The following is a 16,944-nucleotide window of genomic DNA, read 5'->3' as shown; positions in this document are numbered from 1 at the left end:
GGTAGTTCATAGCAAACCTGCTCATCCATATACCCTCTATCAGTTTTCCTCTTTGTTTGATTTCTCCTTACACCCCTTGCGGTGCATTTATTCACTCATTGAACTGATATTGGCATTCCTCAAATGCTTATACGTGTCCCTAATGGGCTCTACATTTTTGGACACTGGAATTGTCAGCTAGACAACTTTGGCTGAAGTTATGTTCAAATCTATGGACCCAATAAGATAACTAAGGAATTTACCCAGGGGCTGTGAGGCACCAGTTGAATCTAACCCACTCTGCAGTGTGTAGTGTCACTGGAATAAAAAGTTTTAAAGGTGGAATCCTATTGCTCAACGAATTGACTTAGTTCCAGAGTGATCTTTTGCTTGTTTACTAATTCACATTTTATTGATTGTAGAAATATGGAGGCTACCATCAAACATTATCAGATTAAAAAGAATGACTCGGGACAGTGGTACGTGGCTGAAAGACACCTCTTTCCATCAATCCCTGAGCTAATCTGGTATCACCAGCACAATGCAGCAGGTAAGTCAGGAGCTTCAGGTGAAGGGAGGCAGGGAGCCAGGCCCCAGACAGGCAATGCATCTTTGGTGTCAAACACTGAACAGGAGCAAATACCCCACCCCCTGCAGAAATGCATAAGAGCCTGAAATACAACTTGTGTTCTGAACAGGTCTCCTCACTGATGCTTCTTTGTTTTTCTAGTCAGGGGACAAGAGGTAAGTTGATTTTTACATTTCTGTCAGGTTAGAAAAATGATAGCTGGCAGAAAAGCAAAAGGCAATGTAATCATCAATGCATTAGTTCTTGAAATTTATGTAGGGTGAAGTGTAATGGAATTTCAAGTGTCCTAAATAATCATGCCTCCTTATCTTTGCTCCCCAAAATTTGCTCTCTACTTCAATTGTAGGAAAATTACCCTTACATATCTCCTTCTCGGGGATCCCTGGGTGGCACAGCGGTTTGGCGCCTGCCTTTGGCCCAGGGCGCGATCCTGGAGACCTGGGATCGAATCCCACATCAGGTTCCCGTTGCATGGAGCCTGCTTCTCCCTCTGCCTGTGTCTCTGCCTCTCTCTCTCTCTCTCTCTCTGTGTGTGTGTGACTATCATAAATAAATAAATTGAAAAAAAATTAAAAATATTTTTAAAAAAATATCTCCTTCTCTGTTCTTTCTTGTTTGGTGAACACAAAAAGCTGTAGAGGACACAGCCTTTCACAGTCAGAATTTGACTTAAATAAAGCAGAGGCATCATCATTTGACCTCTTCCCCAAGTGTTTGCAATACTTTAGCAATAATTTTGCAAATGTATCATCTATGGAAAGATCTAGGATTCTAGAAAGTTTCACCACAATGACCATCACAGCTTTAGCCTTCAGCCCTCACTCAAACTGTCCTTGACCACTTTGAAGCCATCGGGGAATCTTCTAACTGCGACATTATAGAATTTGAAACCTACTGTAACTTTTCATATTATTTGACTTCTTGCCATACAGTACTTTTTTAGATTTCTCTCATGAAAAGTTGTTTACAAAAAAATCCTTTTGGAAAGTGGCTACTTTTACACTACACAGGTTCTAAATATCAAGAGTAAATCGAAGGAAGTTTTTCTACATTTATGGGATGAATCTGCATAGATATTCCAGATGGTCACTGGGAGTTTGGTTAGAGAGGAAGTAGCAGTGAGTCTGAGTGGGGCCAGAGAGGACATATTTGTGTCTAGAGATAGAAATAGAATCAGATCAGTCCTGAATTTTTTTTCTCTACAGTCCTCTTTTCCTTCCCTTCAAAGAAAAAATTTGAGAAACAGAGTGGTTATGCTAGTGTGGTTAAAAAAAAATTACTAACGTAGATCAAGATGTGCTGACATGAGAAGATGGTAATGATAAGTTGTTCAGTAAAGAGAAAAAAGTGCAAAGCAATATCTCAGAATATAGTCCCACTTTTATAAACAAAAATACACACACGTGTGTGTAGAGAAATTTTGTTTAAAGTATAGGTAATAATTTTCAAACTAATAAGATTATAACATACTACAAACTTAATGTTTACCTCTGGAGAATGACACTGGGGTAAGGGAAGATTATATATTCTGCCTTATAAGATTGCTTTAGGGTTTGATATTTTTTGTTACAGCATACATGATTATTCTTATAATGTATAAAATACCATATAGATCACTTAAAAAATAAAACTGGATCAGGGATATCTGGGTGGCTCAGTTGGTTAAGCATCTCCCAGGGTCATGGGATTGAGCCCTGCATTGGTGCTCCTTGCTCAGCTGCTTCTCCTCCCTCTGCAGGTGTTCTCTCTTTCTCTGTCCAATAAATAAATAAAATCTAAAAAAAAAAAAAGAAGAAGAAGACAGTGTGAGGTTATTATATACAAAAAAAGAAGAAGAAGAAGAAGAAGAAGAAGAAGAAGAAGAAGAAGAAGAAGAAGAAGAAGAAGAAGAAGAAGAAGAAGAAAAGAAAAAGCTGGATAAAACAAAATAACAACAGAAGAAAACCTTCCAACTCTAATTGCTCTTTATTAGGGAGAAAAGAAAATAAAAAAAAATAGAAGAAAATGAGAAAGAAAGATGATAAGAGGAAAGGAATGGGACCCCAAAATAGTGGATGCTTAGTGAAGACTTACTTTGGGCCAGACCCTGTTCTGAGTGCTTTTATGTCTATTTATTTATTTAATCTTCAGAACGATCCTATGAAGTAGGTGCTGTTGGTATTTCCATCTTACAGATGAAGAAACTGAGGCATGATTGGTACTCACAATTACACAGTTAAAAAGTGTTTGTGCTGAGATTGGAACTCAAGGACTCTTTGAGACCATTGGAGCCATTGAACCCACTGGCGCCAGAGTCTGCACTCAATGGCTGCTGTAGCCTCCAGAAAGAGACACATCCTATCATTAGATGGTACTTGGGAAGGTCCAGTTTCAGAGGAGGCTGTGAATCAGAGCCCATGACTATCCTGTCTACTTTTTGACTTCTGGTCTATTTAGCTCATGACAATCCATCTCTTTCCCGGAAGTAAGGACAATGCCAAGAGGGTGACAGGCTTCCTTCTATCAGAGAGATAGACTCTCATTAAACCACTGGTAGAGAATCACAGAATAAAAATGTTGAGCAAACAAGAACTTGGAAAATTAGAAGAAAGTATCAGGGTCTTAAAGAAATTCCTCATTTTGTTCTTCGTTTGGATCATGCATTATAGGATCCCAACTCGATGAGGGCTCCAACCTCAGCTAAGTCTTCAGAGTCACTAGTGAAGTAGCTTTTCCTATTTTCTCTTCAGACATTCACCATTCTCCTCAAGACCCCACTTCCAGTGTTGTTCACTGTCCCTATCAGCAAACCCCTTGCCATCCACCTTATTAAGAAATTTGAAGTCACCTGACATGAGCTCCCTCAACCTTGTCTTCCCACTGCCAAGCTCTCAGCCTCACCTCCCTCCTTCCAGTAGTAGCCAGGACGAGCCTAGGCCCCTGCTCCCTCCACTCCTCTGCTGCTGAGACCACCCAACACCCTTTCTCTCCTGTAGCTTGTCCATTTCTTCTTACCTTCTCCCTTTACCCTGTAAACATGCTTAAGACTTTCTTATTAGAAAAGCCAAAAAACAAAACAAAACAAACAACAAACAACAACAACAAAATACCCCAACAAACCCAAAGCCCAACAAACCCACAAAGCCCTCCTTTCTTCCTTTAGACATTGTTCTTCCAAGTGACACTTTTGGAAAAATGTGTCCACATCCCCTTTCTCCACTTGCTCACTTTCCATTTGCTTTTTAAACGTCTGCACCTGGCTTCTGCCTCCATCGCCCACTGTTTTACGGGTGGCCCCCGAATTGACCTACAGGGTGATGCTTTTGAGTTCTTGTATTTTCAGCCCTCTCTGCTCTATTTGCAGTGTCACCCCTTGAAGCTCCCTGCTTTCCAGATGTTTTGACACTGCCTTTTCTTGTTCTTGAACTCAGATCATTCCTCGAAGTTCTTCCCAACGGGTCTCACTTCTACTCTTAGACGTTGGCATGCTGCAGGAATCTGTCCCCGATCTCTTCTCTCCTCGCCCTAGACATTTCCCTTTGCAGGACTCTTCCATCTGGGAGTCCCAGGCACTTGCAGTCCCACAGGCCCTGAACCGCAGCGATGAAATGGAATTCTTCATCTTACCGCTGCCTTCCCTCCCAGCCTGCTCCCTGTTCTTCCTGTTGCCCATCTCAGATAAGAGTGTCACCATCCTGCTGGCTACAGGGGCTGGAAACATAGGAGTCACAAGAGACAATTCCACTCTTCCTAAAGGATAATGTCTTTCCCCTCCTCTGCCCCCCTCTCCTCTCCTGCCCTTCCCCACCCTTCACCTCCCTTCCTTTCCTGCTCTTCCCCTTGCCCTCCTCCTTCTCCTCCTTCTTTAGTTATTGAAAACTTTTTTTTTTTTTAATTGAAGTGTGGTTGCCATACAATAGTACATTCAGGTGTATAACATAGTGATTGAACATGTATATACGTCACAGAGGGGTCACCAGGAGAACTCTAGCTACCATCTCTTGCCATACAAAGTCGTTACAGATTATTATCTATATTCCCTATGCTATGCGTTTTATCTCCTACAAGAAAATTGTATGTCCTACTAAAAGGTGTGTCCCTTTTAAACCCTTTTCCCTATCTTGCCCATCCTACCACCCCCTAACCGCCTCACTTTGGCAACCATCAGACTGTTCTGCTTCTATGAGTAAGTTTCAGTTTTGTTTTGGTTGCTTGCTTCATTTTTTTTTTAGATTCCACATATAAGTGAATTCATACAGTATTTGTCTTTCTTTCCCGGATTTTTTCACTTAGTATAATACCCTCCAGGTCCACCCACATTGTTGTAAACAGCAAGACTTTATTCTTTCTTATGGCTGAAGAATATTTTATTATTCCCGCCACATTTTCTTTATCCCTTCGTCTATCAGTGGACACTTAGTTTGCTTCTGTGTTTTGGCTGCTTAAATAATGCAGCAATGAACATAGGGGTGCATATGTCTTTTCAAATTAGTGGGGTTTTTTTTCAAACTTTTTTTTTTTTGGTGAGAAATACCCAGAAGTGGAATTCTTGGATTGTATGGTAGTTTTATTTTTATTTTTTTGAGGAACCTCCACCCTGTTTTCCATGGTGGCTCACCATTTTGCATTCCCACCAACAGTGGGGAGGGTTGTCTTTGCTATGCATCCTTGTCAATACTTGTTAATTTTTGTCCGCTTGATATTAGCCATTCTGATAGGTGTGAGGTGAGATCTCATTGGATGATTAGTGATGCTGAGTAGGTTTCATGTGTCTGTTGACCATCTGTATATCTTCTTTGGGGAAATGTCTCTTTGGGTCCTCTGCCCATTTTAAAAACTCAAATTTTTTTATATTGAGTTGTATGAATTATTTATGTATTTTGGGTATTAACCCCTTTTTGGTTATAGCATTCGCCAATATCTTCTCCCATTCAAGTAGGTTGCCTTTTGTTTTATTGGGAGTTTTCTTCACTGTGCAAAAGCATTTTAGTTTGATATAGTCCCGTTTGTCTATTTTTGCTTTTGTTGACCTTGCCTGATGAGACAGATGAAAAAAATATTGCTTAGACTGATGTCCAAGAACTTACTACCTATGTTTTATTCTAGGAGTTTGATGTTTTTTGGTCTTACGTTTAAATCTTGAATCCATTTTGTGTGTATGTGTACATGGTGTAAAAAAAGCAGTATAGTTGTCCAGTTTTCCCAGCACCATTTATTGAAGAGACCATCTTTTCCTCATTGTAGGTGTTTGCCTTCTTTATCAAAGATTAATTGATCCTATAAGCTTGGGTTTGTTTCTGGACTTCCTATTCTGTTCCATTGATCTATCAATCTGTTGTTGTGCCAATGTCATACTGTTTTCATTACTATAGCTTTGTAATATAATTGGAAGTCAGGGAGTGTGCTACCTCAGCTTTGTTTTTCTCTCTCAAGATTGCTTTGGTTATTCAGGCCCTTTTGTGATTCCAGACAAATTTTAGTACTATTTGTTCTAGAACTTCTGGTTCATTATCAAGTGCAAAGAGTTTCATATCCCAAGTATGCCTCATATAGGTTCCTGCCTCTGTCTCCTAGTGCTGTTCTAATCATTGTTCACTCGGACAATTGTAATGGCCTCTTAACTAGTCTTATCTTCAGTGTTGACTTCCCTTCAATCCATCCTCTATGCTGATGCCAGAATGATCTACCAAAAATGTAAACCTGATGATGTCACTTCTATATTGGGGACTTTCAATGGCTCCTTCTTACCTGCAGGATGGTGTAATGTTCCCTAAAATGGCTTAGAAGGCCTATCGTAACCAGAATACAACCTACCTCTCAAGGATAATTTCTGGCCTCTTCTATCTCTTACCTTTTGCTTAAATAGCCCATCCTGCTTCCTACCTCTAGGTATCATCTCATCTGTTACCTCTGTCTAGAGTGCTTTCCATAGATTCTCTTCAGGGCTTAACTTCATTTGTCACATTCATCTCAGATATCATTTCCTTCTAGAAGACTACTTTGAATCCAAAAGTGTGTAAGGTGCTATGTCTTGGAGCATCTTGTGTATCTCCAGCACAGGACTTATTCCTTCTATATTGCAGTTGCCTTTCTCTGCCTGTCTTCTCTCACTGAGATGGAGCCCCTGTGTGCAGAGTCCTCACCTTATTCATCTTTAGTCCTTCAGAATATTTGAGATCTACCTAGAAGAGTGGCTTGCACACAATAGGCACTTAATGATGCCTCTTTCTGTTCTTATACTGGCCAAGTTTGCTTCTGTCTTCCAGCCTTTGCACTTTCTGTTCCATCTGCTCAGAATGCTCTTCCTCCTGACCTCTGTAGGATGGCTCCTTGTCAGTTAATGTCTGCAGAGCTGTCATCTTGTCCGAAAGGCCTTCCCTGAGCACCCACTCTCTGGAAGCTATATTTTATCTACTCTGCTTGCAACTCATCATCTTCTGCTTCTTCTTGTGTGTGTGTGCGTGTGTGTGTGTGCACTTATTTTCTCTTCCCCTGCTACAATGTAAGCTCTATGGGAGCAGGGACTGTCACTGTCCTATTCACTGCTTCATTGCTGTCTCCTACCATCTAGATAGTGCTCGGCACAAAGCGGGCCCCTAATCAACATTAGTTGAAGAAATAAATAGTAAAAGCTTGTTGAACTAAATTGAAATTGATGTAACAAAATACTACATGTTGATCCAATCAAAAGAAGTCTCATTTACTCTACCATTCTATTTTATTTTATTTTTATTTTTATTCACATGAGACACACAGAGAGAGGCAGAGACACAGGCAGAGGGAGAAGCAGGCTCCCTGCAGGGAGCCCGATGTGGGACTGGATCCTGGGACTCCGGGATCATGACCTGAGCTGAAAGCAGACGCTCAAATGCTGAGCCACCCAGGCTTCCCACTACCACGCTATTAAAAAAATAATAATAAAACAAAGCAAAACTAAACAAAACTACTCTCAAAAAATAGGGTAATGAAACGAGTACACTTAAACACTGTTGGTGGTTGAATGAATTAGTACAATTTTTCTATACATGCTCTGCTCAAGAAATCACATTTTAATTTATTCTGAGAGAGTAATTTGAGAGGTACATAAAGATTTATGTTCAAGAACATACAGCATATTTTACAGTAGTGAAATCTTAGAAATAACTTAAAGCTCTATTGATAGTCACTAACATATATCAATGACATACTGAGTATAAAAAGTTTACAGCAAAACATTTACTTTTCTGTGAAAGCTCATTGGGTGTGTATATGCTTTCAAACACTTATATAGAGATTTTTGCAAAGGTGTTCACCAAAATGATAACAGTGCATCTCTGGCTGCTGAGATTTTGTGAGGTCTTTACTTTGTCTTTAAATTTTCTTGGATTTTAAAATGTATGTCCAATAAGCAAATGTTGCTTTATGCAAAGTGGGGAAAATAGGTAAATAGAATACTGTAGAATATTTTTCTGCCTAATTTATTTGAAGCCTGGCACTGTCTTCTAGTATATTTGTTTTTTTTCTTTTATGTTAATTAGTAGACTTGAAATGCTGATTTCTCTCCCTCCCCAGGTCTCATGACCCGTCTCCGCTACCCAGTTGGACTGATGGGCAGCTGTTTGCCAGCCACAGCTGGTTTTAGCTATGGTAATGTATGCACACGTACCCAAGTACAATGTCAAATCCCGTAAAGAACCTGTCCCAACTTCCCTCTACATTCTTTAACTCCTTCGCTTTTCTGAGATGCCTAGACAGGTTTCCTCTCAAAGTTTAAATCCTCTTTCTGAAATACTTAAGTACATTCATCTCGCAACAGCAATTTCAACTTTGGAAAGAAATGTTTCAATTTGACTTCAAATTTCCTTACACATTAGCAGGAGCTCTTTTTTTAAATATATATGTTTATTTGGAGTTCAATTTGCCAACATATAGTGCTCATCCCGTCAAGTGCCCCCCTCAGTGCCTGCCACCCAGTCATCCCATCCCTCCGCCCACCTCCCCATCCACTACCCTTTGTTCGTTAGCAGGAGCTCTTTTGATAAATTAGGATTCTTTTTTTTAAATAATAAATTTATTTTTTATTGGTGTTCAATTTGCCAACATACACCCAGTGTCATACCGTCAAGTGCCCCCCTCAGTGCCTGTCACCCATTCACCCCCACCCCCCACCCTCCTCCCCTTCCACCACCCCTAGTTCATTTTTATTTGGGTGTTTGAGCTGTTGCTCTCCCGGTACAAAGGTGGCTGGGAAATGACCGCCCTCCAAGAGAACCTGCTTTAAAGAGCTGCTAAAAGTGTCGTTCCTCTCCTTTTGAAAATAGAACTTGTAGAAGGTTTAATCCGAACTATCTTCTAGCAGATGTATACCTGCAAACTGTGAGAACAAATAAGAGCCAAGGAATTCTGTTTTGTGATTTGAGGACACCCGATTCCCTTAAATTTCTTTCATTAATGAGAATCAGAAAATCCTGAGAAAATGATAACATAGTTATGTTGTGCCAGGACCCCAGGGGCTCTATTTTAATTGGAATGGGAGAATGATTCAGGATATTATGGGTCCTGGGTTATTCCTCTGTCCCTAAAGACAATGTGGATAATAAAATTCTGCCATTAACAATTTATTTAAGTTACATGTGGTCCTGTTCAAATTTTTAAAAAATAAACGTCTCAATTTTTAACATGTAGAATGGCATACAACTCATAACCCTGCAACTCAGTTAGTTTTGCCTGGTTTTGACTATTTAATAGAAATGAGTAAGACAGCATGCATTTGTATCTGGCTTCTTCTGCTTCACCCATGGTTGTTGGTGTGGTTGCTTCATCTCCACTGTGGTGTAGTGCGACACTGCCTGACAATGCCACCGTTTACCCATCCTTCGTTAGGTGGCCATTTGGGTTGTAACCAATTTTTACCTCATAATTAATATCATTATGGACATTCCTACATGTCTTTTGATGAAGTTCAGTACACGTTTAAGCTCCAGGAATGCTGGACACACACCTGAGAGTAGAATTGTTAGGTCACAGAGTGCGTACACACTCAGATTTAGTTTTCAAAAAAGCTTATACCAAATTACACTTCAATCAATAGCATGTGGGAGTTCCCGCTGCCCCACGCCTTTGCCTTGGCCAATATTTAGTATTCTCATGGGTTCTTTTCTTTGGTTTTCACTGTAGGCAATCTGATGTGTGTAATAGTAGTATCTCTCTGTGGTTGGAATTTGCATATCCCTGGTGACTAATAATTATGATGAACTTTTTATAGGTTTTGTGGCTATTTGGATATTCTCTTTTGTGAAAAAATATTCACGTTTTGTAACCCTTAAAAATATAATCTGCCCTTTTCTAGTTTTTTTTTCATATTTTGAATAGGAATGCTTTACTGGTTACATGTTTCAGAAATATCTTTGCCCAATCTGCAGCTTACCTTTCCCCTCTCTTAATGGGGCATATTTGACAAACAGGATTTTGATGGAGCGTCACTTGTCAATATTTTCCTTTATGGTTGTATTCTGCTGAATAAATTTATGCCAATATCAAAGTCATGAATATATTTTCCCATGTTCCTTTAAAAACATACCTATTATTGGGAGAGGGAGCCCTTTGCAAAGCTGGCTTGAAGGTCATTAGCCTTTGCAATTTATTTATTTATTTATTTATTTATTTATTTATTTATTTATGAGATTTTATTTATTCATGAGAGACACACACAGAGAGGCAGAGACATAGGCAGAAGGAGAAACAGGCACCCCAGGGGGAGCCTGATGCGGGAATCCATCCCTGGACCCTAGGGGTCACACCCTGAGCCCAAGGCAGGCACTCCACCCCTGAGACCCCCAGGTGTCCCAATTCTCTTAAACGCATTATTTAAAGTTCCAGCAGATGGCAATGTTGCTGTAGAAAAGGACATACTACAAGAGGAAAGATCTGCTCCTTCACAAGTGTTTCCAAGAGGGTTATTTTAAAAGTTCTTTTGGTTTCCAGGAAATATATACCATAACACAAATTTCACTTCAAACGTACATGTAGATACATGCAAGTTAGAACCCTAGCGTTGGTCATAGTTATTAGATGAATTTGTTAGACTTTTCCCCAAGGAGAAGACCCTACTAAGGCAAGAAAAGCCCCTTAGCTGTGGGAATGGGCAGAGGAGCATAGAAGGAAGTGAAATGGGGAAGCAGGGCCATATGTTCCTGCCTCACAAGTTTACTTGGCAGGACAAAAACTGATGGGGACATACAGACGGAAGGGGCCTGGTCTAGTTCTGGTAGGTAGGTTTAGTTTAGAAAAGCCTTTCATGTGGGGTCTCTGGAAAGAGCAAGAATGTTCTGATATCCATAATTTCCTCTCCAAGCAAGTCAAGTTTGTATCTTTAAACCTGAATTCTGGAATTGCACACGGAATTCCACCATGAGAGTATTGAAAATGGTTAGTTACCCGCCCCCTTTACATTTATAAAAATTTTAACCTCTGTATAAAAGAAGAGAGTAGGTCTAGATAATTCCTGAATCTGTTCTAGCTCTGAAAGTTTTCCCTACTTTGTAACATGGATGTTTTACTTTTCTAGAAAAGTGGGAGATAGATCCCACTGAGTTGGCTTTTGTAAAGGAGATTGGAAGCGGTCAGTTTGGGGTGGTCCATTTAGGCGAATGGCGAGCGCACATCCGGGTAGCTATCAAGGCCATCAGCGAAGGCTCCATGTCCGAGGAGGATTTCATCGAAGAGGCTAAAGTGATGATGTAAGTATAAGCAATACCCAGATAAATAGCAGACAACATTGGGGTGTCATGGAAAGAACATGGATTTTGGGGCAGTCACACTTGGATTTCTGTCACAACTCTGTCCAAGCTAGTGGTGTGACCTGGGCAAATTATTTGACCTCTGCGTGACCTGGGTGAGTTATTTCACCTTGCCAAGCCTCGATTTCTTTACCCGCAAAATGGAGATAATGGTAACCTTGTCACTGCATCAGCGTGTGAATTAAATGAGATAATTCACGAAAGTGACAAGCATGCGTGTTCTTTTCAGGGCTCCTTCCTTCCTTCGCCTTGTCCTTGTCCTTCTCCTTCCTCCCCTTTCCCTTCTCCTTCCCCCTCTTCCCTTTCCCCTCTTCCCCTTCTTGTTCCCCTTTCCCTTCCTCTTCCTCTCCTCCTCCTCCTCCTCCTCCTCCTCCTTCTTTGCCTTTTCCTGGAAGCAAAAATGTTGATTCTGTCCAAATAGTGATATAAGGATAAAGCATTTGCTTTCAGAAAATTTAAGAATCCCGAGTTCTAACAGTCACTTCTGTGGCCCTTTGGACGCCGCTCCTATGGGATCACTTCTGTGATTTCCCAGATCAACATTTCGACTCAGCTGAAGTGGCTGTGGTGTATGTCTATAATCTGGGCTGGATCAGGACAAGTCAACAATTTGGTACAGATCAAGGCCATCAAATTTCTTTAAGTATTTGTTCAACACTTAAAGGAACAGCAATGTGGTGAAAACTGAGAACCCCAGATGGCATTACCTAGATTCTGTTATCCAAAGAAATTTAGTTCTGTTCTAAAAATACAGATGTCAACTAAACAAGCAAACCAACAAACAGACAAACCAAAAAACTAGAAGGGATTAACTGGACCCATTCTCCTTTAACAGCAGAGCAATGCTATCTCTTGGGACTCTCAACCTGTACCCCAAATGTACTATTTAAATACCCTTTCCAGTCAGTTACAACAAAATGAGCTTCAAGGGAAGTTATGCTAAACACAATTTTCCAGTGATATCAGCTTCCCAAAGATGATCTCGTGCCCCTAGGTGGCCCCTGGCCTATATTCCTTGATACCACCTGCATCAGACCCTAGTTTTCCTACATCTAAAGGAGAGACAAATCATTATATTCCTGTGTTGATTAGATAGGTGTTATAAGAACGTGCTTCAGAGAAAGTTGAAGCCATACTGGAATTTCTATGAAACAAAAAAGAATTGGAGATGTCTGATGTTACGGTGAGAGGATTCCTGAAAGGATCAAGCCTTATTGGGCATTTGGGGGCACAGTTTTCCAGGGATGATATTTTGAGGATGGTGGAAGACGTGCAGAATGTGGAAGTATCATTGGCTCCTGGATGTTTACAGAGGCGAGAATGAAGCTAATGGCTTATTTTTAAGTCAGTTCAGATAGACATACTGTGTTCTTGGGTTTGAACACAGTCTATTTTTTGCTGATTTTTTTTTGTTTTTTGAAAGTGAGGCAGAAGGATTTCCTTCTAACTCCCTGTTGCAAATCCATTCATCTTTACAAAATTACCTAGCTGACACACACTGAGCTCCATCTGCCAAGAATACCCAATTGGGTCACACTGTCTTACCTTCACTGTACTTGTTAGTTCCTTCGCCGTCCTTGTCACTACTCCGGTGATACTGCTAAGCAAACACAGTGTAACGTTTCAGTTCTCAAATGTTTATACGTGGGTATCAGTGTTACGGTTTTCTCATGACAAATCAATATTCTATGTTAAGAGTGATTTCCCTGCCATCATTCTGTATACATATGAATTGTCTCTCTTAACTGAAAATAAATTTTTCTTTATAAATTTCGAATTTATAAAATATCTTTATACACTAGAGAGATAAATCAGATAAAATACACAAGATATATGTCTACAGATTAAAATCATGTATAGATTCTCTGAACTCCTCTTTCCCACAAACTGGTAGTGTTTTTGCATGCTAACTATATGGTAATATGTCAATTGATCACTCATATACATTATTTTAAGATAAATAATCTCCCTGAGTCATTGATTTTATTTTGCCTCTATGAATGAAAAGAGGTGACATTTCAAGTTACTTTTGACTAACAGAAATTGGCTTATTATACATCTTCAAAAATTACAAACACTAACTTGAATATTGTTTTCCATGATGCCTAGTTGGCATAACAGGCCTTTAGGGACTGAATGCTATACTTCAGAAGGAACAATAAACTTTGGAATTTTAGATGACTAAACGTTCCATGTGTATTTTAATAGACAATATTCAAGGGCGTGTGTGTGTGTGTGTGTGTGTGTGTGTGTGTGATTGCTAAATACAGAGCAGGGTTTCAAGTTGGCCAGTGTTTTTCAGTCTCCAACTTTATCTAAATATTTCTTTTTTAATGCCTTTATTTTTTAGAATTTAATTTTCTATTTTATTTATTTTTATTTTTTTTTAAATTTTTATTTATTTATGATAGTCACACAGAGAGAGAGAGAGAGAGGCAGAGACATAGGCAGAGGGAGAAGCAGGCTCCATGCACCTGGAGCCCGACGTGGGATTCGATCCCGGGTCTCCAGGATCGCGCCCTGGGCCAAAGGCAGGCGCTAAACCGCTGCGCCACCCAGGGATCCCAGAATTTAATTTTCATTTTCTTTCTTCCTTTCCTTTCCTTTCCTTTCCTTTCCTTTCCTTTCCTTTCCTTTCCTTTCCTTTCCTTTCCTTTCCTTTCCTTTCCTTTCCTTTCCTTTATACACCAATCACGGTTTCTTCCCTTCAATCTGTCCTGAATTTTGGTCTGAGCAGCTGCAGTTAGGAAAGTTGAAACTCAAGGATCAGGAGCTCTGTTAAGACCTGAGCAAGAAGGCACAATAAGGAAGCAAAAGGCTTACTTACAAGGATGACAAACAGAAAAAATAGAATACAGAGCACGTAATATTCTTTATCTGCAGTGACTTGGGAACTACTGCTTGAACTCTGTGACCCCGCTTGTTCAGTGCCTAGAGTGGAAAGGAAACAGTCCTACTTTCTCTGTGGTTGGGTTAATTTTTATCATATCTTGATGTCGAAAATTACATAGAGTTTGTGAATATCACCCATTGAGTCTGAGCACTTGAAAGTGCAGAAAAGCCAACCTGCTCACTGGTGTGTTTTTTTCCTCCACAGGAAATTATCTCATTCAAGGCTAGTCCAGCTCTATGGGGTGTGCATACAGCAGAAGCCCCTGTACATTGTGACGGAGTTTATGGAGAACGGCTGCCTGCTGAACTATCTCAGAGACAGGAGGGGAGCGCTTAAGAGGGAGATGCTGCTGAGCATGTGCCAGGACATCTGTGAAGGGATGGAGTATCTGGAGAGGAACTGCTTTATTCATAGGGATTTAGTAAGTATGATACAAATTCACTGATTATTTTATTCATTATATTCAGAGGAATATGACAGTTGAGGGCTTTCAGTGTTTAAAATAAAATATCTTTGGCTTAATTTTTTTAAAGATTTTTATTTATTTGAGAAAGAGAGAGAGAACACAATAGGGGAGGGACGAGGACCAGAGGGAGAAGCAGGCTCTCCACTGAGCAGGGAACCTGATGGGGGCTCCATCCATGCCGATTCTGGATACCAGGACACCAGGACTATGACCTGAGCCAAAGGCACACGCTTAACCAAACGAGTCATCCAGGCGCCCCTCTTTGGCTTAATTTCTGACCACTTTCCTATTCATGTGATTCTCTGGGAAATGTAGCTTTATTTTTAATTGCCCATTGATGCTGTGGCCAAATAAGGTATTACCCGAAATACGCCTTGAACTAATTAACTACTATGATAACCAACTAACCAAAACTAATTTACTTTTCTTTCCTCTCACCTTCCCTCTCTTCTTTCATTAACTTCTACTTTTCTTCCTTTCAACCAATAATCGAATACATATTGAATGCCAGTACATGCCAAGCACTCTTGCCAGGAGCTGGAGATGACAGGAGTAAAGGATAGCTCTACTGGCTCCCATCCAGGGATGAAACTACTTTCATGTGGAGGTGATTTGGTTGCAATAGTATCACAGCGGCATTCCTGGCATTCCTGAGGAGAACTGGAAATGTTAAATCATTGTGTTCTGAAATGCTCAGGATGTTACATCCTAAGAAAAAAAAAATTAAGGCTTGTCTTAGCCCAAATGCCCTGGAGAGTTCAATAGGCAGCCACGACTCAGAACCACTGCTCTAGAAGTAGACTGGCTGGGTTGAAATCTTGCCTTTATTTCTTACTAGCTGTGGGATGTTGGGCAAGCTCACTAACTAGTACAGTGGCACCAATTACAGCACCTTCCTCCTGTGGGCCTGTTGGGAGGATCACATGAATTAACAGGTGTAAGTACTTACAATTGCACCTGGCATATAGAAGAGCTCAGCAATGCTAACTATTGCTATGGAATAGTAATAGTCTGTATTTCACAGCAATAGCCATTCCACAACCATTGAGACCATTCCACAGCCGTTGAGACCACTCCACAGCCATTGAGACCATTCCGCAGCCATTGAGACTGTTCCACAGCCATTGAGACCATTCCACAGCCACTGAGACCGTTCCACAGCCATTGAGACCTTTCCACAGCTGTTGAGACCATTGTTCTGTATCCGTCAAGGCACATTTCCCAATCTCCAATCTCCACATTTCCCAATCTCCCAATCTTAGCTATCGAACACATTTTTGAATGGATGAATGTGGCATCAATCCCACCTAGCTTACTTTCCTGGTCCCTGCAGGTCAGTATTTCCTGACAGGGATTAGAATTCAAAACCTAGTTGAGTGATAATTCTGGTCATTCTATTTGTTCCAAGTGGCTTCTCTCAGATCCTCCTACCCTTGGTTTCTTCCTTGATTGCTTTCTTTTGTGTTCTATTTTATCCACCTTCATGCCATTTAAAATATATCAGCTAAGCATGAGCCTTTCCCCTGTCAAGGGCTTAGCTCTTGGTTTGGTTTTGAAACCCTTGCTAGCATTTGTCAAAATCTTCTAAACTGACTCCTGGCTTACCATTTTTAAGTTCTTTGCTTTTGTTTTTGGACTAACTGAAGCACATATCATCTTAGAAGAGAACAGAATCTATAAAACTATTGGCTTACATAGGGCTTAATAACCAAATCAATGATTTTCTTTGACGAAGGTCTCTGAAAATGGATTATTTTGGCATCAAATACATGGTCTCCGCATATTTAAAAATGCACACTTTTAAATTTCAGGATTCATAGTTTAACATCTCTTTGCTGTAGTCTTCCAATTTATTGAAGATCCTTCTTGAGAGGGTTTAAAAAACTTTTAAAAGGAAAAGTATTAAAATTGCTTTTTACTTTTTTTGTTATTTCTTTGAAGAATCAATACAATCCATCATGAGGGCAGATATATTGATCATATATAGCATGATGGGTATTACCAAGGAAACATGTCTGCTCACACAGAGAAGTAGTGTGGGGGTCCAGGTAAACTGAGGAAAAGGAGAGTAGAAACTCTTGAAAGAAAACTATATTCAAATATGGATTCTTCTCTCTCTCTCTCTCTCTTTTTTTATAGGCAGCAAGGAATTGTCTGGTCAGTGCTGCAAGTATAGTAAAAATATCGGACTTTGGAATGACGAGGTATAATATATAAATATTTCCTGTTTACTCATAAGAGGGAATCTTAGATCTGTTTC

At 40.1% G+C, this 16,944-nt stretch overlaps 1 protein-coding gene across 4 annotated transcripts in view; it reads left to right on the top strand.

Annotated features, from left to right (window-relative positions):
* TXK (TXK tyrosine kinase) overlaps positions 1 to 16,944 on the top strand; it is a 63,905-nt gene that overhangs the window by 38,251 nt on the left and 8,710 nt on the right. For all 4 annotated transcript variants that reach the window (XM_072774972.1, XM_072774971.1, XM_072774970.1 and 1 more), the window contains 5 exons: positions 402 to 529; positions 8,099 to 8,173; positions 11,094 to 11,265; positions 14,423 to 14,639; positions 16,824 to 16,888. In XM_072774972.1, coding sequence (XP_072631073.1) covers positions 402 to 529; positions 8,099 to 8,173; positions 11,094 to 11,265; positions 14,423 to 14,639; positions 16,824 to 16,888 — 657 coding nt within the window. The remainder of the gene's footprint in view (positions 1 to 401; positions 530 to 8,098; positions 8,174 to 11,093; positions 11,266 to 14,422; positions 14,640 to 16,823; positions 16,889 to 16,944) is intronic.

The sequence above is a fragment of the Canis lupus genome, chromosome 14, assembly GCF_048164855.1.
Source record: "Canis lupus baileyi chromosome 14, mCanLup2.hap1, whole genome shotgun sequence".
Classification (NCBI taxonomy): domain Eukaryota; kingdom Metazoa; phylum Chordata; class Mammalia; order Carnivora; family Canidae; genus Canis; species Canis lupus.
The sequence above is the reverse complement of the archived record's forward strand: the minus strand, read 5'-3'. Positions and strand labels throughout refer to the sequence as shown.